Source organism: Rhineura floridana, chromosome 18, assembly GCF_030035675.1.
Source record: "Rhineura floridana isolate rRhiFlo1 chromosome 18, rRhiFlo1.hap2, whole genome shotgun sequence".
Lineage (NCBI taxonomy): Eukaryota > Metazoa > Chordata > Lepidosauria > Squamata > Rhineuridae > Rhineura > Rhineura floridana.
Window position 1 is genome coordinate 24716858 of NC_084497.1, and position 24042 is coordinate 24740899.

At 48.1% G+C, this 24042-nt stretch overlaps 1 protein-coding gene across 4 annotated transcripts; it reads right to left on the minus strand.

Moving 5' to 3' along the window:
• LOC133372515 (actin-related protein T2-like) lies at positions 1-23029 on the minus strand. 4 transcript variants are annotated; one of them, XM_061601254.1, is made up of 2 exons: positions 22533-22616; positions 1-1193 (listed from the first exon to the last, which is right to left on the minus strand). In XM_061601254.1, exon 2 carries the CDS (start codon positions 1187-1189, stop codon positions 86-88), a length of 1104 nt encoding a protein of 367 aa, XP_061457238.1. In that variant the 5' UTR covers positions 1190-1193; positions 22533-22616; the 3' UTR covers positions 1-85. The 4 variants fall into 4 exon arrangements, with proteins under 4 accessions (XP_061457238.1, XP_061457236.1, XP_061457237.1 ...); XM_061601252.1 differs by lacking the exon at positions 22533-22616 and adding an exon at positions 10434-10731; XM_061601253.1 differs by lacking the exon at positions 22533-22616 and adding an exon at positions 10243-10367.
• Between the last annotated feature and the right edge of the window lie 1013 nt (positions 23030-24042).

Genomic DNA, 24042 nt, shown 5'->3' on the forward strand with positions numbered 1-24042 from the left:
GCACTTTTATTCGTGTTACAACCTCACAAATCTGCTTTATTTTTTATTTATTTCTTTTTGGTATTCAGTTCAATATACACCCTTCTTAAAAGCACTTGCGGTGGATCCCGGCTGCCCCAAATTCTCTGTAGTCCTCACAAGTAATCCACATTGGTACAAAAGAGACCAGGTGAGTAATAATGGATCCTCCTAGCCAGGCAGCACAGGTTCTCTCTGGGGGTGCTATGATTCGCACAGGAACCCCCTGTGGGACTTGCTGTTCTATCTCTTTAAAAATCCGCTCATCCAGCCCTTGGAAAAGCGATGATCCCCCTGACAGGACCATGTTCCCATAGAGGGGCTCGCAAATATCCCTGTCACACTTTCTAATGCTCTTGGTAATCATGTCTTGGATGCCTGGTGCCTCAATGCCAATGGTCTTTGGTGCAAAAAGGATTTCTGGTGCTTGGCAGAGATGATGATTGATTTTGACAGCACTTCCATCTGGCAGCTTCAGGACCTTATCTGCTTTCCTCTCGGCCTCTTGCTTGGGATCCAAAGCCACATAGCAGAACTTCTCTTTGATGTCCTTCACCACTATTTTCTTTGCCCTACTTAAGGAATTGTGGCTGTTTCCCAAAAGGAGGCTGGCAAGGTAATTGGTCACGTCCTTCCCTGCCACATCAAGCCTGGACACACCGTGGGGTAGGCAATATCCATCGTAGATGGGGACAGCATGAGTTACTCCATCTCCACTGTCCATCACTAGCCCAGTGGTGCGCGCAGATGCATAAAGAGCCAGTGTGGCTTGGACAGAGAGGTACAAAGCTGGAACGTTAAAGCGTTCAAACATCACCTCTGTTGTTCTCTCCCGATTCTGAAGTGGATTCAGTGGTGGTTCAGAGAGCAGCACAGGCCTCTCGCTGGCTTTTACTTTAAGTTCATGTTTATAGATGTATTTCCAGAGGTTCTCCATGTCATCCCAACAAGAAACAAAGCCACGCACCACCGGATAATTCAATAACACAGCACTTTTCTTAGAGAAAGCTTTCTCCCCAGTGTAGTATTCCTCCACTTTCTGCTTAAGGTGGCCAACGACGGACATGACCACTGACCGTGGTTCATCCTCACCTGCGATCCCAGCTTTACACGACCCAGATCCATTGTCAATTATCACGGCTGGCGTTTGTAGAAGTTTGGCATCCAGCATCGTGCTGTTGACAAAAGAACCAAAACGCTAAGGGCTCAGTGATTTCCATGTGGGATCTTTCCAATGTGCTGAGATGTCTGACAATAAAATGTTCTAGAATCCTGACATCACAAACAGGCAAGGCTGCTTGAAATTCCGGCCCTATCTACATTATAATATGATATTGTGCCACTTAAACTATCTTTAAGAGCTCCAAACTGGTCTTTATGTGTATCTTCTACAATGTATTATTGACACAATAATACTGCATTTGTGAACCGTCCACACATCATTCCACTTTATACGTTGTTTTGCAATGCTTCCCCAATGTTGCCACAAGACCTTCTCTCAATCCCGCCAACTAAAACAGCTAGGTTGGCGGGGACAAGAGAGAGGGCACAGTGGCGGCCCCCACTCTCTGGAACTCCCTCCCGTATGACCTTCGACATGCCCCTTCCCTGAATGTATTCCGCCAAGCTTTGAAGACCTGGCTCTTCAGACAGGCCTTTGGGACTTACGGGGAGGGTTAAATTTTTATGACGAATAGCCTACTACTCTGTACTGGAACTGTTTTATTGTTTTATTGTTATATTGTATTTTATGATGTATTTTATTATGATGTAATGTATTGTTGTTAAATTGTACGTCGCCTAGAGTGGCCATTGGCCAGATAGGCGACCCACAAATTAAATTATTATTATTATTATTATTATTATTATTGCCATCTGGAGAGAGACTCTCGTGCTATATAGTGCAACAACAGCGGAACAATAAAAACTGAACATTTGTGATATGAAAAGTTGTAGGATTTCGGAAGGGAGTTACGAGACATGCAACAATTGGAAACAAAGCAGTATATCTGCCCCGAGACTTTTGAAGGTACAAACGGTAGCAAAAGCGGGATCACATATAACTGTCCTGATAATATCATTAGCACAAATCATCATGAATGCACAATAAAAAGGATGTCTGAAAGGGACCCAAGTTTCTTCCAAAGAATCTTGGGAATATTAGGTGAGGTGGGACATAGCAACCTGTCCAGTGCTTTATCTTCTGGTACCATAGACGCAAAATGATTTAACAAACATTCTCCCTCCCACAATTCCAAGGGATTGCAGTTCCATAAGGGGAGGGTGTGTTAGAACTCATGGATTCTCAAACACTTCCACAACTGAAAACTCAGACAAAGCTACTGTAGGTGTGTGTACTGTAGACAAGGTAGGTGGCCACTTACACATTGCTAAAAGAGAGGACACAGATTTGCAAAAAACATCCATACACTAATGCAATGGTTCCCAAACATTTCCCCCACAGATCACTTGAAAATTGCTGATGGTCTTGGAGGACCACGTAACATTTTTTCTGCCTGTTGTACCATTTGGAATGTTCTGTGCTGGATGCTATATGTTTTTGTTTTTGTTGCTTCCTTTCTTTCTTATATTGTACTTCATTGTATTACAATACGAATTCCATAGACTCCTACAGAATTCAAATTGTAAATGTTCTTCATGGAAATGCCGCAGATGACCTGAATGAAGCCCGCAGACAGCTGGTGGTCCATGGATCACAGGTTGGGAACCCCTGTACTAAGGTATTTGTGTGGATGTATTTCTGATTAAAGTATAGTAACAAGATTTATGTAACTTTAAAATTGACAACGAGGACATGGAACTTGTCAAGGATTGTCAATACCTTGACACAGTCATTAACCTAAAGGGAGACAATAGTCAAGAAATCAGAAGAAGGCTAGGACTGGGGAGGGCAGCTATGAGATAATTAGAAAAGGTCCTCAAATGCAAAAATGTATCACTGAACACTAAAGTCAGGATTATTCAGGCCATGGTATTCCTGATCTCTATGTATGGATGTGAAAGTTGGAAGAGAAAAGTCAACTCATTTGAAATGTGGTGTTGGAGGAGAGCTTTGTGCATACCATGTACCGCAAAAAAGACAAATAATTGGGTGTAAGAATAAATTAAACCAGAACTATCACTAGAAGCTAAAATGGACACATAATGAGAAGACATGATTCACTAGAAAAGACAATAATGCTGGGAAAAACAGAAAGGAGCAGAAAAAGAGGAAGACCGAACAAGAGATGGATTATTTCCATAAAGGAAGCCACAGAGCTGAACTTACAAGATCTGAACAGGGTGGTTCATGACAGATGCTCTTGGAGGTCGCTGATTCATAGGGTTGCCGTAAGTCGTAATCGACTTGAAGGCACGTAACAACAAGAAATAAATCTCACCACAGTGTGGAAGAATGTGGACAGGTGACCTGTGTGGCCCCTCAGTCTCTCCTCCAGGTGCTAACTGTTGAAGGGCAACTTCAGGGCTGCCCCCTGTTCTCCCTTCTTACAGTTCTTAATCTTTACACTGGACTTTAACCAGAAAGCCCTTCAAGCAGAGGACTCCTGTAGCTAGAGAAGTGTCCTCCGAAAAGCAGGACACATAGCTGCTCTAAAATAGGCCCATAGGAGGAGAAAGAGCAAGGCTGATCTCTCCAGGGGTGGCTGATGCCCATTGGGACTGGCAGGGCAGAAGGCAGAGAGCCCAACAGCAGATTGAGCCCCACAGTCAATGACAGGCAGAGCCAACTAATTGGACTTTTGTCCCTATCTTCCCCCCAATACATTCTGCATGGAGCAACACTGAGACAGAGGATGAGGAGGAAGCTGGCAGGCCATACCTCTTCCTGGACTGGACAGTTGTAAGAAGGCAGGCAGGTGAGGGCTGGCTGAGGGCAGGCTGAGATTGGTGGGGCAGTGCCACATTCACCCTAATTGACCAGCCTCCACTGGTTCCGGCTCCTCCTTCAAGAAAACCCCAGGTTCCAAATCTGAGCCGGACTAAGGACCTGCAAACTTGGAGACCTATTGCCCATCAGGGTAGAAAGCTCAGAATTACCTGGACCAACAGTGATCGTCAATGACAGTCCTCCTCAGAGAAGACCCATTGACATTAATAGACACAACTAACTTAGGTTTATTCATTTCAGTGGCTCTACTCTGAGTGGGACTTAACTGAATACAATCCCAAGAGTCTGACTTGGTATAAGGCAGCCTCATATATCCAGTGAGGCAAGGACCTATATATTTTGGGGCATAGGCCACCTGCGCTCCGCTATGTGTTTACCACAAATGCCTGAAAGGGCGCTGTTGAGGTCAACGGCACTGCCAAGGGTGAAGAGTTTCAGGACTGTTGGGTGGAAATCCATGGAACTGCAAAGGCAAAGGAAAAAAACATTGAAAATGTTGATGGACAGGAGGTAGTTTGGATGTTCTTTTTAAAAGCCATCAGTTGGGCATACGAACCGCTGAGGGATGGCTGTAATTAGACTGCAGTGAGATGCAAAGGCCCAGCCATCTGGGAATGGACAGTGATGACTTTAACCTAATTAAGGGTTTCCATCAAAAATTGACAAGGGAAGCAGCTAACGGGGTGATTCGAGAGAGAATTGCTGTGTCTGCTCTCCCCTCCCCCCGCCTCTCCTTCTTGTGCAGAAAGTTTGCAGAAAGGAATGTAAAGAGCCCCTGCAAAGTTTTCAGAAAGGCTTTCTTCCAGAGGCCACAGAATGGTCAAAGCTGAGACACCAGACTAAGATGCATCCAGACTCAGAGGAAGGCAATGGTAAACCACCTCTGAATACCTCTTACCACGAAAACCCTATGAATAGACTACCCAAAATGCAACACGAGATAATGCTAGAAGATGAGACCCCCCCAGGTCAGAAGGCACCCACCGCAAGAGATGGATTGATTCCATAAAGGAAGCCACAGACCTGAACTTACAAGATCTGAACAGGGTGGTTTATAACAGATGCTGTTGGAGGTCGCTGATTCATAGGGTCGCCATCAGTTGAAATCGACATGAAGGCACATAACAACAACAAACAGTAGCCTAGTTGCTACACACACAGACACACTCCTCTCTATCCTCCATCTAGGCAACCAAGAGGCATTATCCCACTCTCAGAGAAGTTGCAAAGTAAAGCCAGTGAGAGATTGGCCTGGAAAGAGTCCTGCGGGCCAGTTAGAAAGGCCTGGAGGGCCGCATGTGCCCTCCAGGCCTCAGGTCCCTCAATCCTAGTTTAAGGCGACCGACCAGCATAGGAGGGCCCTGAAAATACTTCTGAATCAAAGTCTCCCAGCGGCTGCTTTTGTTTTTATCATCACAGGAGAGGTTCTTCCTAATTCCCCCGTTGGTCCCTTTTTTGGAAACGGTTGGTTTAAAGATGCCAGGTGAACACTAGATGGCACCCTGGTGCCGCAAACATTTGCACTGTCAAAGCCAAAACAATGTGAGAATGGTTTTTGAAAAGAAAAGAAAATGTAATGGGTAGACCCAGGCTAAGGACTGCAACAGGTTGGAAAATAAAGTGCCCCGCTTGCGGGTTTCCAAGAGGCCCCTGATTGGCTACTGTGGGAAGCAGGACGCTGGACTAGATAGGCCTTCGGTCTGATCCAGCTGATATCTTATGTTTCCAAGCAGGCTGGAATGGATAGAATTGTGTGTACAGTAACTGCTACCCTCTTTTCCATTGTCCTTTTCCTTGGCTGGTCTTTTTATTTGTAAGCTTAGTAGCAGAGCATCCACCTTGCATGCAGAAGATCCCGGCTTCAGTCCTTGGCATCTCCTGCCTGAAACCATGGAGAGCTGCCACCTGCCAGTTGTAAATGCCAGGTCGGTACACAGCAAGATCTCCCTCGTCCATGACTTAATTGTCAATGAGGGTGCCGACCTGGCGTGCATAACCGAGACCTGGGTGGGTGATCAGGGAGGACTTACTCTTTCCCAGCTTTGCCCACCTGGGTATACGGTTCAGCGCTGTGGTAGATCTGAGGGCCGGGGAGGTGGGGTGGCTGTGGCCTATAGGAGTTCTCTCTCACTCATCAAGCACCCTGTCCAGGTGACGACTGGCTTGGAATGCCTCCACCTTGTGTTGGGTCAAAGAGACAGACTGGGAATTTTGTTGGTGTACTGTCCACCCTGCTGCCCAACAGCTTCCCTAACTGAGCTGTCAGAGGTACTGTTGAGGTCCCCCAGACTATTAGTACTGGGAGACTTCAACATTCATGCCGAGGCTGCCTTATCTGGGGCGGCTCAGGACTTCATGGCCTCCATGGCAACCATGGGCTGTCTCAATTTGCTACTGGCCCAACGCATGTGTCGGGGCACACTCTTGATCTGATCTTTGCCACTGGACAAGGAGACGGTGATCTGGAGGTGGGGAGATTTTTCTCAACCCCATTGTCATGGACAGATCACTGCTTGCTGAAGTTTAGGCTTACAGCCGCCCTTTCCCTCTGCAAGGGTGGAGGACCTATTAAGCGGGTCCGACCTCGGAGACTAATGGATCCTTTGGGTTTCCAAAGGGCTCTGGGGGATTTTCCGGCTGATAAGACAGGCGCTCCTGTCGAAGCCCTGGTCAAACTGTGGAACACGGAAATGACCAGGGCCGTGGACACGATCGCTCCTGCGCGCCCTCTCCCATGCAGAGCTCATGCAGCCCCGTGGTATACCCCGGAGCTGAGAGCGATGAAGCAAGAGAGGAGGAGGCTTGAGTGCAGATGGAGGCGTACTCCTGACGGATGCAATTACGCCTTGGTAAGTGCCTCCACTAAACTGTATACAGAAGCGGTGAGGGCAGCGAAAAAGCGATATTTCGCTGCTACTATTAAATCATCCCTCAACCGCCCAGCGGAGCTCTTTAAAATTGTCCGAGGGCTCTTACATCCTAGCCCTCAGGAAATTATAGAACCTTCAGTCACCCGCTGTAACGAGTTCGCTGGGCACTTTCAAGATAAAATCTCATGCATCTGCCGGGACTTAGACTCCAGTATTATGGCAGTTGAACCTAATGAGGTATCCAGAGCACGGTCTTGTCCTTATTTATTGGATGAGTTTCAGTTGGTACAGCTTGAGGACGTTGACAAGGTGCTTGGACTGGTGCGTGCAACCACCTCTGTGCTGGATCCTTGCCCCTCTTGGCTAGTGAAAGCTGGCAGGGCTGGAACAGCCGGCTGGGCCAGGGAAGTGATAAATGCCTCCTTGAGAGACGGAGTGGTCCCTAGTTGCTTAAAAGAGGCAGTAGTGAGACCACTCCTGAAGAAACCTTCCCTGGACCCAGATAATTTGAACAACTATAGACCGGTAGCGAATGTTCCATTCCTGGGCAAGGTCTTAGAACGGGTGGTCGCTAGCCAGCTCCAGGTGCTCTTGGATGAAACCGATTATCTAGATCCGTTTCAAACTGGTTTTAGGACCGGTTTTGGCACTGAAACAGCCTTGGTCGCCCTGTATGATGACCTGTGTCGGGAGAGGGACAGAGGGAGTGTTACTTTGTTGATTCTCCTTGATCTCTCAGCTGCTTTTGATACCATCGACCATGGTATCCTTCTGGGGAGACTCATGGAGTTGGGAGTTGGAGGTACTGCTTGGCAGTGGTTCCGCTCCTACTTGGTGGATCATCTCCAGAAGGTAGGGCTTGGGGAACATTGTTCGACACCCTAGACTCTCCATTGTGGAGTCCCGCAGGGATCGGTCCTGTCCCCTATGCTTTTTAACATCTACATGAAGCCGCTGGGTGCGGTCATCAGGAGCTTTGGAGTGCGTTGTCACCAGTATCCTGATGACACGCAACTCTATTTCTCCTTTTCATCTTCTTCAGGTGAGGCTGTTAATGTGCTGAACCGCTGCCTGGCCACAATAATGGACTGGATGAGAGCTAATAAACTGAGGCTCAATCCTGACAAGACCGAGACGCTGTTGGTGAGCGCCTTCTCTGACCAGATGGTGGATGTTCAACCTGTTCTAGATGGGGTTACACTCCCCCTGAAGGAACAGGTTCATAGCTTGGGGGTTCTTTTCGATCCACTCCTGTCTCTCGAGGCGCAGGTGGCCTCGGTGGCACGGAATGCGTTCTACCACCTTTGTTTGGTAGCCCAGCTACATCCCTATCTGGAAAGCGACGACCTCGCTTCAGTTGTGCATGCTCTGGTAACCTCTAGATTGGATTACTGCAATGCGCTCTACGTGGGGCTGCCTTTGAAGACAGTTCGGAAACTACAGCTAGTGCAAAACGCAGTTGCTAGACTGCTGACGAGGACTAGGCGGTCTGCACATATAACACCTGTTCTGGCTCGTTTGCACTGGCTACCTATTTGTTTCCGGGCCAAATTCAAAGTGCTAGTTTTGACTTATAAAGCCTTACACGGTGCGGGACCACAATACCTGGCGGAACGCCTCTCCCAATATGAACCTACCCGCTCACTACATTCAACATCTAAGGCCCTCCTCCGAGCTCTGACTCACAGAGAAGCTCAGAGGGTAGTAACAAGATCTAGGGCCTTTTCAGTGGTTGCCCCCGAATTATGGAACAGTCTCCCCGATGAGGTGCGCCTGGTGCCTACACTGTTATCTTTTAGGCGCCAGGTTAAAACCTTTTTATTCTCCCAGGCATTTTAACCTATTTGTGTTTTTAATCTATCTTGGTTATTTGCTCGTTTCACTGTTTTTGTGATTTTATTGTATTTTATCCATGTTGTACACCGCCCTGAGAGCCCTTGGGCTGTGGGCGGTATATAAATCGAACAAAATAAATAAATAAAATAAATAAGAACATAAGAAAACCCTTGTTGCATCAGACCAAAAGTCCATCTCATCCAGCATCTGGGCATGAGAAAGGGCACCGAAGGAGGATGGCATCTGGAATCTTTGACTATACTGTTTGAAATCTCTTCAGCAAAAGTTACTTTCCATCTTCACCCCTGACGAAAGCCAAAATACAGGGTGGCCGAAATGCGTTGGGCTTGTCTTTTTAATAAACTGCTTTGGAATTATTTTTATAAATACACTTTTTGGCGTCTTGGGGTTCCCCCCCCCCTTTTTTTCTTCTTCTTCTGACGAGAAAGGGTAGTGGCTCAGTGGGAGAGTTTTGCATGCGGAAGGTCCCAAGTTCAATCCCTGGCATTCCTAGGTCGGACTTGGAATGAGCCCCGTCTGAAACTCCGGACAGCTGCTGCCACTCGGTGTAGACAATACTGATGGACCAATGGTCTGGCTCAATTTTGAACAACTTCCTGTGTTCCTATGTCTTAAAAGCACTGCCATAGCTCAGTGGCAGAGCATCTGCCTTGCACATAGAAGGTCCCACATCCAATCCTCAGCATGTCCAGGTAAGGCTAGGAGAGACCCCTGTCTGAAATCCTAGAGAACCACCGACAGTCAGTGTAGACAGAGCTAGATGGAGCAATGTCCCAATGCTGGCTTGGTATAAAGCACACAAGGGCCACTTTTAAACATTGGCAATCCTTGCTCAGGCTAGACAGATGTTCCACAGAACGAGGAGGGAACAGGGTGGTAGAGTCTGGAGGCACTAGAATGGACCGTACCACTTCAACCTGCCCCCACATAAAACATCAAAACTTGCAGAAGAAACAGGGTAAGACAGAAACATTATCCCTGATGTGCTTTTTTTTTCTTGCAAGGATTTTTATTTATTTATTATCAGAGTTAACATTTGGGTCCCTTTTCTGTCCAGAGGCCTTTGCCACCTGCGGTTTTCATATGCACTTCTATTAAAAGTAATTTTGGGAAATTAAAACACACACACACGTCTCCTGCAGTTGGAATATGTGCTTGTATTAAAAGTAATTTTGGAAAGAGGGGAAAAACCCCAAATCTGCTGCCCAATTAGATAAGGAATTCTTTAATCAATCCAAATGTTTTAACGGATTACTCAAACCAGTTAATCAGCTAAAAACTGCAGCTGCAGCAACAACAATAAACTAAACAGGGTAGTAATAATGATGATTATATCCAACATTAATAATACTCAGAGTAGACCCATTGAAATTAATGGACAGGAGTAATGTAATTGCATGCAGTCCAATAATACCAATTCCCATTAGCTAACCACGACAGTATTACTACACTTGATCTCAGCTGACAGGCTGAGAAGCGAATCAAACCCATTAATCCTCTAAATATTCTAATAATAATAATAATATAATAATAATAATACTATGATGATGACTACTACTACCAATAATAATAATAGTTCTGGAAGACCTTTTATATTTTCTGCTCATGCAGTGCACCGATGATCAGCATAGATTGCGGTGTGGATGTCAAGATGATCTATGTAATTGCAAGGAAAGCTGTTGCTGGGCTAGGGAGATACCATGCAAGGCCACCCCCTCCCATTCCTTATCTAATTATAAAACCCAGGGCAGACTGAAACAAAAGCCATTGATCGAAACCTTCCAGAGGCTCTTTGGCAGCAGATGAGACGTTCTTCCACAACACCCAGGGAAACCATTTGAGCACCACCGCATCCTGTTCTGGTCCGGGGACTATGCGCTGACCACTTTGCAAAATTGCATACCGCAGTCCATTGACCACAAGTCAATTTCTGGTAGAGAAGATCTCAGGAATCGCTCTCAAGCCCAAATCCATCTGCTATTAAAACAGGCCCGGTAAAAGCTCATAATTAACAAGCACCGATTTGGAAGGAGAGGCAGGCCTGGTGCTGAGCACCAGCTGTTTGGAGTGCACAGCATTCAGATCCACTGCATCTGCTGAAGCAGCCTTTGGCAACCTGGTGTCCTTCAGATGTTCTGGACTATTGCTCTCATCAGCCGCAGCCAAATTGGAAGGTGTGCAATTTTTCCGCCATCTGAGGACGAAGCTACTGTGATGCCCCTAATAATAGCAACTGGCAGCAAGTCTGCAACTCCAGCTAATTCCTTGATCCCAAGTCAGCCTCTAATAGAACAATCATATCAACAGTGTTATGCTGTTAGAAGGGAAGGGCTGGGACCAAGGGATCGCCCGGGGCCCGCACAGAGGCCTCAGGGTGCCAGTTCCCAAATCGTCCCCTTGGAAAGGCAGAGTGGTTGATCCCCTTCCGAGCCCTTGGCAAGAGGGCAGGTGATAAATCTAAACAAGCAAACAAATAAATCGGGTGCTGTCTAATCTACTCTTGGCTCCCATCTCAGTTAGCACAACAGAAGGTCAAACAGGACTCTTTTCTCTTTATCAAGCTGAAGATAGAAGCAACAGCAGGAAGATGTTCCACCAGTCTAAACACCTCCGAAAACTGTTTTTTTGTTGGAGAATAGCCCCACTGCAATTATTATTATCATTGGGTTGCACCCAATTGGGTGTTAGAACAAATTAAACCAGAACAATCACTAGAAGCTAAAATGATGAAACTGAGGTTATCATACTTTGGACACATAATGAGAAGATATGATTCACTGGGAAAAACAGAAGGGTGTAGAAAAAGAGGAAGGCCAAACAAGAGATGGATTGATTGCATAAAGGAAGCCACAGACCTGAACTTACAAGATCTGAACAGGGTGGTTCACGACAGATGCTACTGGAGGTGGCTGATTCATAGGGTCGCCATAAGTCGAAATTGACTTGAAGGCACATGGCAACAACAACCTATCAAAGGCTCATTTAACGTCAGACCAGATATTTTCAGTAAGAGTCCACTGGGGAGCTTTCTCCTGCAACCCCTGGATTAAGGGATCTCTCTGTAGTTTCTCAGCGTTCAAGAAAATGTACTCTGCACCAGCTCAGGAGCACTTTGCTATGTACTTTTCATATGGCCTCCTGGCACCAAAAATTGATGCCAGGTGATTGCCGAGTTGTAATCAGTCTTCTTGACACATATTAAGGCCCTAGAGGGTTCCCCCCCCTTCTCTGGTTATGCTCTTTTGCATTCAGCGTCAACCTCTCCCAGCGCCTCTTCTCTGTGGCTATAAAAGGCTTCACCTGCAATCAGTGACTCAGCAGAAATGAACGCTGCATCCTAAACACCCGACAGCCTGAATTTAACCATCTGAACACACACACACCCAACCTGGAGCATCTGACAAAGGAATATTAAGCTGGATTCACACACATCCCTTCCCTCTTTGATCTTTTGTCATACATATGAATGAATATTAGGCAGGCGCCATCTCTGCTATCTTTTCGGAGCCTTTTGAAGACTTTCCTCTTTCAACAAGCCTTTTAGGTTGAGACCTATCCCAGTCTGTGTCTCTGTTAGAATTGCTTAATATGTTTTTTAATAATGTTTTAACCCTTTTTTAAAGTTTTTTTTTTAAATGTTTTTAACGCTGTTTTGTTTTAATGTATTTTAAGATCTGTTTTTTATGATGTTTTAAAGTGTTTTTAGCGCTTTGTTTGCCGCCCTGGGCTCCTGCTGGGAGGAAGGGCGGGATACAAATTAATTAAATAAATAAATAAAATAAATCCAGCACAGGACCACACCACCAATACCGCACTTAAAGGCCAGCTGTGTAGCGCAGGTAAAATATAATTTCTCCTTCAGAGAGAAAGAGACAGACAGCTGGGTTTGGCCTCTCTAGGCATCTTAGGATGCTGGCTGTCTCCCACCTAGCCATATCAGGGAACAGTGTACTCTGGCTGGCTGTCGGGGTGTTTAAGCTGCATGCTTCCACCTACGTCCAACCGGTATGTTTGTAAATAAATGCAAACGTTACAGAAATGCCAATCTAGCCTCCAGCGACCTCCTTCCAAGAAACCGGACCGGGTAAACCAGGTTGCCAGGAATCACAGGTGGGAAGAGCGTTCTTGCACTCAGGTTCCGCTTGCGGGCTTGCCATGGGGTTCTTTAGTTTAGAGAAAAGGCGAGTCAGAGGCGACATGATAGAAGCGTATAAAATTATGCCTGGCATGGAGAAAGCGGATAGAGAAAAGCTTTCCCCCTTCTCTCATAACTCACGAACATTCAACGAAGCTGAATTCAGGATAGACAAAAGAAAAGTGCTTTTTCACTGCAGCGCATAGTGAAACTCTGGCATTTGCTCCCACGAGAGGCAGTGCTGGCCACCAGCTTGGATGGCTTTAAAAGAGGATTGAACACATTCATGGAGGACAGGGCTATCAGTGGCAACTAGCCAGGATGTCTGTGCTGTGCCTCCACGGTCAGAGGCAATAAATGCTTCTGAAAACCAGTTGCCGGTAGCTGCAGGAGGGGAGAGTGCTCTTGCACTCGGGTCCTGCTTGCGGGATTCCCATTGCAGCATCTGGTTGGCCACCGTGAGAACAGGAGGCTGGACTAGATGGGCTACTAGCCTGATCCAGCAGGCTCCTCTTATGTTCTTAACAGAGCGCAGGACGATGACAGGCCTTTGGCCTGATCTGGCAGGGCTGTTCTTCAGCTCTTAACTCCTCACAGAAAGATATGCTTCGGCGTACACACCAGCTTCCTCCCCACCTCTTGCACGTGTACGTCCTGCGACATTCCTCTGCCTGCATTGGGGATGAGGCGGCACCTTTATTTACAGCCCTTTGAAAAAGCTGAGCGGTGTCATTGCTGCATTCTATTCCTGCCTCACATACACCCGTCCGTTCCAAATATAGTCCCCGTTTAGCTGAATGGCCTCCTATGTATGTGTGTGCGCACATGCAGTCATGTGTTCGTGCATGGGGAAGAGGAGTCTCTCTTTCTCTCTCCTCCGCTGGCCAACTGTATGGAAGGACAGAGCCAGAGGCAGCTGGGAAGGGGAGATGTTAATGAAAGTCAATACCCGCCTTTCACGGAGCGATCTGGCTGCAGTGTGTTGGGCTCAGACATAAGGGAGATACCAGGAAGCCACTTCATACTGAGTGGGACCACTGGTCCATCTAGCTCAATATTGTCAGCACTGACCGGCAGCTGCTCTCCAGGGTTTCCGGTGGTAGTCTTGCCTAGCCCTACTTGGAGATGGTGGGGGATTGAATTTAGGACCTTCTGCATGCAAAACAGGCGATCTGCCTCTGAGCTGCGGATGCTATTAACAAGCTTAGGATACTGATACTGAGTCACACTGGCGCCGCATCTAGCTCAGTGTTGTCAACACTGATTGGCAGCAGCTCCCCAGGGTTTTTGTCAGGGAATCTTTCCCGCCTCTAGCGGGACATGCCTTGGATTGAACCTTGCCGGCAAAGTAGGGGCTCCATGACTGAGCCATGAAACCAGCGCAAGGAGAAGCCCGTCTTCAAATCTTGACACTCGGCCTTTAACCGGACACTCTAACCACTGCACAACGCTGCCTCATTGTGCTTGGGGAAGCTGTTTGGTCCGCTGGCCCGGCAGATGTGTTCGCCACCAGCTTTTCAGGCACAGCAGGCCTCTCTGTTTCACTGTCCTGAGCACGATCTTTCAAATGGCAAAGATGGAATGGGTGAGAATTTCGATTCAGTTCGCATTTCAAGCAGAATTTATCCAGTTTGCAATTTCCGAAACAATATGAGAAGCGAAACACAGCCATCCTTTGAAATTTGCATTTGTTAGAATGTTGGGATGCAGTTTGCCAAACAATTACAAAAATGCATATGTTAGGGGGAAGTGTGCATAAAAGTGAATAAATGAGTGAAAATAACATGCAAAAAGGCATGAAATTATGAGAAATGGCTTGCAAAAACGTGCACCTTCGTCAAAACTGCCTATGAAAATGTGCTTATTTGGAGAAATTTGCACTAAAATGGTGGAGAATTTTCCTGAGGATTAAAAAAAAAACCTTCGCAGATCGCTGTAGAAATGTAGAGAACTGAATTTAATTCATTTAATTTAATGAGAAACAGAGAACCGAGACAGATCTCCCCATCCCTAGATAGGACCCCTCATAGGAACAAAGCAAGCTGCCTTATACTGACTGAGTCAGACCATTGTACACATAGCCACGCCTCATCTCTATCTCCCCAGTGCACTGTTTCCAAGCCTCCCGCAGCGTTATCATGCCAATAAATCAAATTACCCCCATTTAAAAGGGAAGGAAACTCTGCTTCCTAAACGGATCCTTCCCCGGCCTCCATTTTAAGCTCAAGGTCAGTCATATTGATCTTGGCTTCTCTTCTTATCACCCTGAAAAGGAGCAGAAAGAAAATAGACAGAGGAGAGAAAAGCAACAGAGGAAGTTATTTTCAGCCGCTCTGAGACGCCAGAACAAATTCAAGGGCTGATCAAGAAGAATTGGCCTGGCAGCCTTTTTCTTAAGAGCTGCAATTACTTGGTGGGGCGGGGATTGCTTTTAGGGATATTAATGTCCTTTCGAAAAGGAGAGAATGGAATGGCAGAGAGAGGTTGATATACCCTCTGAGTTTGGGGGACTGTGGGGGGGAAAAACACACACAAACTTGGATTGTGCACAATTGTTTGTTTGGAACATCAACACACACCCCAATGAACATTTAAAAAACAAACCAAAATGCAGAGAACAGAGAGGTACAAGGCACAAACGTGGTCCGTGGATCACCAGTGGTCCACGAGCTTTGTTCAGGTGGTCCGTGGCATGTCTCTGGATTTGTGGCTGAAGGTGGGAGGTGGCTCATCCACTCTATGAACTTCACATGGACTCTGAATTGCTTTCTGTTTGCTTCTTTTCTCTCTCTTGTCGATTGTATTTCATGGTATCGCAACTGGAATTTGAATGAAAAAAACCGTATCTAAGAAATAAAATTCGTAGGAATTCCATTTGTAATACGGCACCAGCGTGGCACATTACAACTGCTACAACAGGCAGAAAAATAATCCAAGCCAGTGTGGCATAGTGGTTAGAGTGCTGGACTACAACTGGGAGACCAGGATTCGAAGCCGCGTCTCATGTGGATTGCCCATAAACAACGGAGTATCGGCATCATTACATTTATGCACACAAAAAGAAAAGGTGGACTGAAACATATTCTTGTTTTAAATCAACTTTTATTAGCTCCTGGCAGAGGATAATAAGAGCCACTGAGAATTGAGCCCGCTCCTTATTTGCATAGCTGCATCCTGAATTCCATTTCTTGGCCACGCACACAGTGACCAAGAGACGGTATCCAGAAACTGGTTTGTTTACAAAAAATCCACATATGTAATTGTGTGTAAGCCACTTTGCGTGTTAGGGTAACCGTTTATTTAAAAAAATAATAACAGGAAGAAAAAACAAGCCAGCAATGTAACAGATAGCCTTGGGCTAATTATTCTCTATGGGGCACAGTTCCCATCCGTTAACATGAGGGAAACCACCTATGTACGTTGCTATTGCTGTAGAAATGCCACATAACTAGACACAACTTTATTGGCTTATCTACTTGAGAGAAACCACAATCACCATTCCAAAAGATCTCCTACCGATGAGATCCAACAACTGTCTGGTTGTTTTTTCTACATTTGCCAAGAAAACTAATTAAATCAATTCAAAGAAATTTAGCAGCTCATTAACTAAAAAATGCCTTTATAGCTCTAGTTCCACTAAAAGAGACAACAGCGAGTATTTGTTATCCTGTAAAACCGACAGTGCTGTGTGACCAGGAAAAAGCATTAATTTTGACACTGAAGCCACGGGATGATTCATACCAAAGTGTGGCAACAACTGGACTGTTACAGAAGCAGCCGGCGAGAGGGGCTGAGATCAAGCCGGCCTAACGGGGGAGAATAGCTAGCAAAATGATGGACAGGTCTTTGCCAAAAGACAGCTACAGTGCATTGGTGTGACAGAGGATGACAGGAGATCCCTATAACAGTAGATTCTACATCATGCTTTTTAAAGGTTACCATCACTTTGGCAGCGGTGGCTGGAGGCAGCACCCGTTTGGACCGGTGGGTCGGAAGGGAGGGAGCCCAACAGTAGGTGGAACCAAAGCCAATGAGAGGCTGATCCGGATCCAACGAGAGAGAGGCAGAGCCAACTCATTCTAGTTTGGGCCCCATCTTCCTCCCCACTGAGTTCCACAACAGCCTTTCCCAACCTTTGGGTCTCCAGACGTTGCTGGACTACAACTTCCATCAGCCCAGCCAGCATGGCCAATGGTGAGGAATGATGGGAACTGTAGTCCAGCAACGTCCGGGGGCTCCAAAGGTTGGGAAAGGCTATTCCACAAGGCCAACATGAAGGAGGAGGAAGCTGACAGGCAGGACCACCCTCTGGACTGGCTGTAAATAAGAAGGTGGGCAGGTGGGGGCAGGCTGAGGTTGGTGGGGCAGTGCCTCATTTGCCCTCATGGACTAGCTCCCTCCTCTAAACTCCAGATCTCCACTTTTCAGACTTGAGGGCCTCTTCATGGGTGTCAACCCCTGCCCTTCCTCCTCTAAGGCAAGGATGGGGAACCTTTGGCCCTGCAGACGTTGTTGGACTCCAACTCCCATCATCACCCCTGCCAGTGTGGGCAATCGTAAGGGATGATGGCACCACACAAACACACAAGAGATGTATAAGGAAACCTCAAGGCTTGCAAAAGTTGGGGGGGGGGAAGCAAACCCTAAAATTGGAGTGGAGGCCCCAAAAACAGCTGAGTTGCCACAGAATCGTGAATGTGTGTGTATGTGTGTACATGGTGGAAGAGACGAAAAACCAGAGGGGAACAGAATGGAGTTTCCTAGAAAAGGGCATGGAAGGGACAGTCATGGAAAAGGGCATGGCTGGCTGGAATGCCGAACAGGAGCACAGCAACGTTTTGCCGCAGGTCCCACATGCATTAGTACAGAATGCTTCCGTAATGGAGTATGCGCACGACAGTTAACATGTACAACTGCCGTTACTCAGTCCGGTGGTTTTCAAACTGGGTCTCTGGGGGAACTCTTGCAATCCTCACTGAGAAGACCAGTAGCGAAGACAGTAATGAATGACAATCTCCCCACCACTATTGACACTTCCCTGCAAATCCCCAGCCAGAGGGGAGCATCAAGCATGAAAGGGGATGCTCTCCGTTCACACAGGATCATGGTGAGGCCCCATGGGACTGGCGCCCCACATGCATCTTGCATTCCCCTATTGCCCTCCATTTGATGCTGGACTCCAACTCCCATCACCCCCCAGCTATTGGCTGGCTGGGGCATGATGGGAGTTGGAGTTCAACAACAATGGGAGGGTCAAAGGTTCCCCAGTGCCTGCTCTAGAACTTGCCCCAGAATTCTCTGCAGCAGATGGGTTCCGTTGCACAGGCATAGACAAACTTCAGGGTTGTCAGACCTTTAAAACAACTAGAACTCGAAGGTCTACCAAAGTGCAAAATAATGGCTCTGGGGCCAACGCAGTTCCACATGGAAAACGGTGGCTCAGGGACAGAAGTCATTTCCCCTGTTGCATCTCATGGGCCTACACTAAGATAACTCGCATGGACAAACGGTATCAATCGACATCTGAGTTGCTCAGGATTGGGAATCCTTACATAGTCTCAACTTGAGGGTTGGAGATAAGGATCTGTCAATGTTGGTTCTTTCAGTTCCCCGTTTTCCCAACCTTAAATTCGATTCTCCACATTTTGCGGATTCTTCTAAAAAAAAAAAAATCCTCATGAAAAATCATCAGCATTTTAGTGCAACTTTTCTCCTAATTAACACATCGCCATTGCATAGCTCCCAGTGAATGCCAAAGACACACCTCTTTACCCTGGCCTCTCGACACCCAAGAGTGGTCTTTTTAGGATGCACCCTATTCTTCCGTTTGCAAACTGTTTCAACTGGCTTACAGCCAACTAAGTTTTACCCAGAGTAGACCCAGTGAAATTAATGGTCCTTAGTCAGGCTTGTCCATTAATTTCAATGGGACTACTCTGGGCCAGTGCCAGAGGGTGGCCAGGTTGGGCCCTGGCCGAGGGCCCCTGGGGCCTTCAGGCCCCCCCCTTAGGGTGGGGGGGGTGGGTAGCGCTCCCTTCCGCGATCCATGGCAGCATTGGCTCCTGACCCTGCCGTGGATTGCAGAGAGGGCCTGGCGCCGGCCCTGGCAGAACTAGCCCTGGATACAACCCACTGATTTTAATACTCTTGTAACCTACCCTAGGACCTTAGAGGAAGGGCAGGCCAAATAATAATATTCATATTAATAATCCATCAAGTCACTGGTCAAACGCCCAACCCTAGCAGGGTTCCAGGGAGTCAACAGAATCCGACAAAGCTGTGGATTACAATCCACTGCAGCTTCTCCCGGCTTAACCCACCCACGATAACTATTTTAGGGTTGATCAGCTGAGGAACAAGAACATAGGAAGTGGCCTTACACTGACTCAGACCCTTGCTCCAGCTAGCTCAGTATCGTCTGCACTGACTGGCAGCAGCTCTCCAGGATTCCAGGGAGGGAGTCTCTCCCAGCCCTACCTGGGGATCGAACCTGGGACCTTCTGCATGCAAGGCAGATGATCTACCATTGAGCTACAGCCCCTCCCCATAGAAATGGCAGCAAAAGTTGGCACGCGCTCTTGGGAAAAAGAAAGCACGTGGTGGCTGCCCACTCAAGCAACGCATTAGGGAACCTGTGGCCCTCCATATGTTGCTGGACTACAGCTCCCATCATCCCTGACCACTGGCCATGATGGCTGCCTAGGGCCGACACAAGTTCAGCATCCTCTGGAGGGTTTCCACCACAAAACAAGAAGAAGTAAACAAAAATATCTAAGCACCTGAGCAAGATAAAGGTCTATCTCCCTAGAAAGTGATCCAGGGAAAATTCAGCCAACGGAGTTACCTAACCGTTAATGCAAGTGGTATTATTTTAAAGGAAAGCCTAATAACCCAGGGGTAGCCAACATGGCGCCCTCCTAAATCTGCTGGACTACGACTCCCAGCAGCCGCAGCCAGTTGGGAGTTGGAGCCTAGAAACACCTCAAGGGCATCATACTGAGTACCTCAGTCTAACTTATATGTTTCTAACGCGTTAAGATTCTAATTTTGAGACTGAATTTGGTCTTTCAATGCACCTTCTTCTCAGGCATTTCCATCTCCCTTAAAGTTATACGAGAATGATGATCAGACACGAGACAACTTTTGGCAACAATTTGAAACTAGTGAATTTAAATTCTTTGTTTATACAAAACCTGAAACCACTCCCCCCCTTTTAAAAAGAGATCAACTTCTTTGTGCCGAGGGTTAAAGTTTTGGGGATATACCGCCAGCCTCCGCCAGCCTGTGCTAACTGCGACCCACTGCCCCTTTCTAAACAGATGCTGGCTCACAACAGCATATAAAAAGTTGTTCCACGATTTTTGATTTTTAAAAGGAAGTTCGAAACAGCGCATTTCAAAATGTCCGATTCCGACTGGAGAGCCTCAAATACACATGCGAGTTCTTCGGTTTCCCACTTCAAAAATTAGACTCGGCTCTTGAGACAGCTTCCCAGACCAAATCATTAAGAAACTGGGAGCGATTAAGCTTAAGCTGTTGGGTGGATGTCAGCTGGTTAGAGAAGCGACTGGTTCCTCTGACTTGAGATATCAGCTCCATCTGTGGTCTGGATCCAGAGAAACAAGTCCCAGCCACGATGGATGAAAAGATCCATACAGCAGATGAGATAGGTCGGCTCTCTGCTCTAGAGCTGAAGCAGCATCCATCCGTATTCGGCAAGAAGGTCTAGGCTCCGATCCGTGATCCAGCCGAGGACACGCAGGTATGCAGGCATCCTTGGGCAAAGGTCCATTCAAAAGGAAGGACGAGGCTGTACCTTGCTTCAATGGGGTGCACAAAGAGGGATGCTTCCACACTTTTGCTGAAGAAGCCCATGCAGCCAACCTCCTCCCCATCCAGGTGGTAGAAGGGATGGCGACTTAGCAGAGAGTAAAGGGAACTCTGCACACACTCAGGGGCACTTACATTTATTCCTGCGCTTCACTCAACTTCAGTCTTGGCATTCAGTCTGCTCCTAGGGGGAAGGTGCAACCCCTTATATCCATAGTTAAAGCTCCGCCCACCCAAAGCCCCGCCCACCCAAGGATTCCCCTGCATCCTAGCTTCCCTCCTTATCTCCCGCCTGTTTCCAGAGAACGGGGACACTAGTCCCTTGCCTAATAGCTGGATGCCAACGGCCACACAGACATGGGCTGTATCTCCGGGATCTGCACACACCCCTGCTCCCCAAAAGCGGAGAAGCCTCTTCAAAATTCAGAGCGGGCAATTAACGTGAGGGGCGAAGCCAGCGAGGGGTTATATTAGCATGCTGACATGGCTGAAAACGGTGAGCTTCTCAAAGAACCTCATAAGCAAGGTGACCTGGAGCAACAGGGACCTTCTCCCTGTGGCAACGGACACCCCCAAGCAACTCATTCCAAAATTCATGTCAATTCGTCACTTTATGGGGCAGTTGTCACATGATGTACATAGATCAGCCCTGAGCTACAAGGGAGGATTTCCCTTCATGGGGCACGATCCAAACCTCGTTTCGCAAAGCTCTTCATCATCGACAGCTATTTTCGAGCTGGACTCAATCACGTACCATCATGTTCAGGCTGCACAGTGACAGCTGATTTGGAGGTCTTGCACAAGGAACCCACTACCCCAAAAGATCCAGCTTTTTGCAATGAAGGAAAAGCGATGGGGAAATGCATTGGACAAGGTGACATAACATTTGCTCGACGCAACGTTTTCTAATCTACCTCCCAACAAATCGGAATAAATACTTAATGCCGTCTAACCTCCCTGGACACAGATCCAGAAGAATGCTCAATGAACAGGTCATCTGCATGCACCCCCCAGCTGCCACAACACATGAGTTTTAATCAAGTGGTCAATCAATTAAATTCCTACCACGTCTTCATGTAATGCAGGCCTGTTGGAAGAGGCATCCAGTGCGGCAAAGTGATTAGACTGTCCGACTGGGGCCCAGGAGGCCAGGGTTCAAATCCCTACTCAGCCACAAAGCTCACTGGGTGACCTTGGGCTGGTCACTGTCTCTCTGCTGAACCTACCGCACAGGGTTGTTGTGAGGATAAATCTGGGAGGGGGAGAACCATGTTTGTATGCCACCTTGCGCTCCTTGGTGGAAAGGTGGGATATAAATGCAATAATAATAATAATAATAATAAATAGGTTGTATCCAATACTATTTCTACTCAGAGTAGACCCACTGATGTTAACTTGTATTCCTGTATATCTTTTGAATTTCTATATGTATTGAAATGTGGCAGCCTCTGAGCAATAAAGACTCTCTCTCTCTTAATAACAATAATAATAATGTATGATAAGAAGGAGCAACAAACATTTATATCAGAAGTATTTTTTTTAAAAAAAGAGATGGTTGTGCAATTAATCCAAAGGGGGTGCCTTTTGAACTGAGCAAAAGGATTTTGAAAAGCCAATCCTTCAGAGATCCTGTAGAGCCCTAACTTACAACCGGATCCTAGGCATCTTTCCTCGTTAGTACTGCAGCCCTTACTCCCAAGTAAACGTGAGCGGGGCTGGGCCATCTCACCTGGGCAGCCTGTTCCTTACCCAGGAACAGGCAGGCTTCCTCAGAAAGTGTTTTACTTCCGAGAAAGCCTGAACAGGACTGGGGGAGGGGAGGGCCCTGATCCCATGCCTCCTTATGGCTTACTCCCAAGTAATGCGAGCAGGGACGTCCGAGGTATGTTTGCCACACTCAAGAGGAACCCACCGCACCCCGCCTAGCCGGCTCCCCACGTTAAAGTCAAGCCTCACTGCGCCGTTCCTCGGTGCTCAAACCCTTCCCAGGAGGGCCGCCTCGGTCCCCTCTCTTGGCAGCGGCGGGGGGCGTTAGGTTTTCGGTGAGATAGGCCACCAGGAGGCAAATCAGGACCAGCATGACGCAGATGGAGCCCCCGACGGCCGTCATGGCGATCACGATGTCCCGCATGCCGGCCGGCTCCACGGTGAACTCCACGCACTCCGGAAGCCAGCGAGAAGGAGGAGGATCGGGGTCGCTGCCGTTGATGAAGAAGAAGAAGAGAGGTTGCAAGCAGAGGCGGTAGCGGACGCTGCCGTGCGCGTCCTGCAGCAAGTAGTCCCGGCAAGCGGCGCCCAGCTGGACGCGATCGCATTGGAAACGCGTGTAGGCGCCTTCCCACGAGCAGGAGAGGGAGAAGCCGCGCAGCGGGCCAACCCGAGCGGCCGCCGCCTCCTCCTGCTCTTCCTCCTCGGCTAGCAAGGGAGGCCAGCCCCACTGCAAAAGGACGCTACCGTTGAGGAGGACGTTCGCCAGCAGGGCGCGCCCGGGCGAGCGGTGCGCTTTGCAGGTGCGAGGCGCGCACTGGAAGCCCCGCGCTGGGCTGCGGAAACACAGCCGCCCGTCGCCTCCGTCTCGGCCTTCGCTCAGCACCTTGTAAGGACACCACGGGTCCGCGCCAGCGTCATCCTCTCCAGGCGGTGGCTTTCGCTGCGCGCCGCGCGCCGTAGAGGCTCCCCAAGCGCTCGGGGCTCCTCCTGGCCGCGGCCCCCGGCCCAGGCAGAGCAGGGCGAGCAGGAGGCTGCAAAGCATGGCTGGCGGCGGGGCATGGGCTTTCTTTCCTGGCCTCGATCTAGCGTGGCTTCGGCGCCCGGGAAAGTCCCGGCCGGCAGCAGGCCAAGGCGAGCCCCCTCCCGCCACCTCGGCTTTCCCGGGTAAACGGCAGAGACATTTTCAAAGTGGCAACTTGGAGTCGGCGGCGCTAGCTCTGGCGCCTCCTTTCGGGTGGGATCCCGGAGACGCCGGCTCCTCCCAGCGGCCCTCCCCATTTGCCCGAGGGCCGTTAACTCTCGCTGGCCCTGGGGGAGGGGGCAAAAAGGGCCTTCCTGCTTCCCCCCCCCCTTAGGCTATCCAAAAGTGCATTTGTACGTTTGCAGAATAATGAACGTGGTGGCGCTGGTCAGGTGCTCTGCCTCGCGGAGCTTCCAATCATAGGCTGCAATTCTGGACACAGAACTTATAGCAACGCTTACTTCGGAAATGGCGCGCGGTTGCGTACAAACCATACATTTAAAGTGCATTTAATCCCACATACGCACACACACTAAAGAATCCTGGGAACGGTAGTTTGTAGAGGGTGCTGGGAAGTGTAGTTCTGTGAGGGGTAAACTATAGTTCCCAATATATTTTGAGGGTGCTTACAATGTATGGTGTTCACGCAGCCCCAGAATAAAGCTTACTTGCATTCATACCCTGCAAAGTT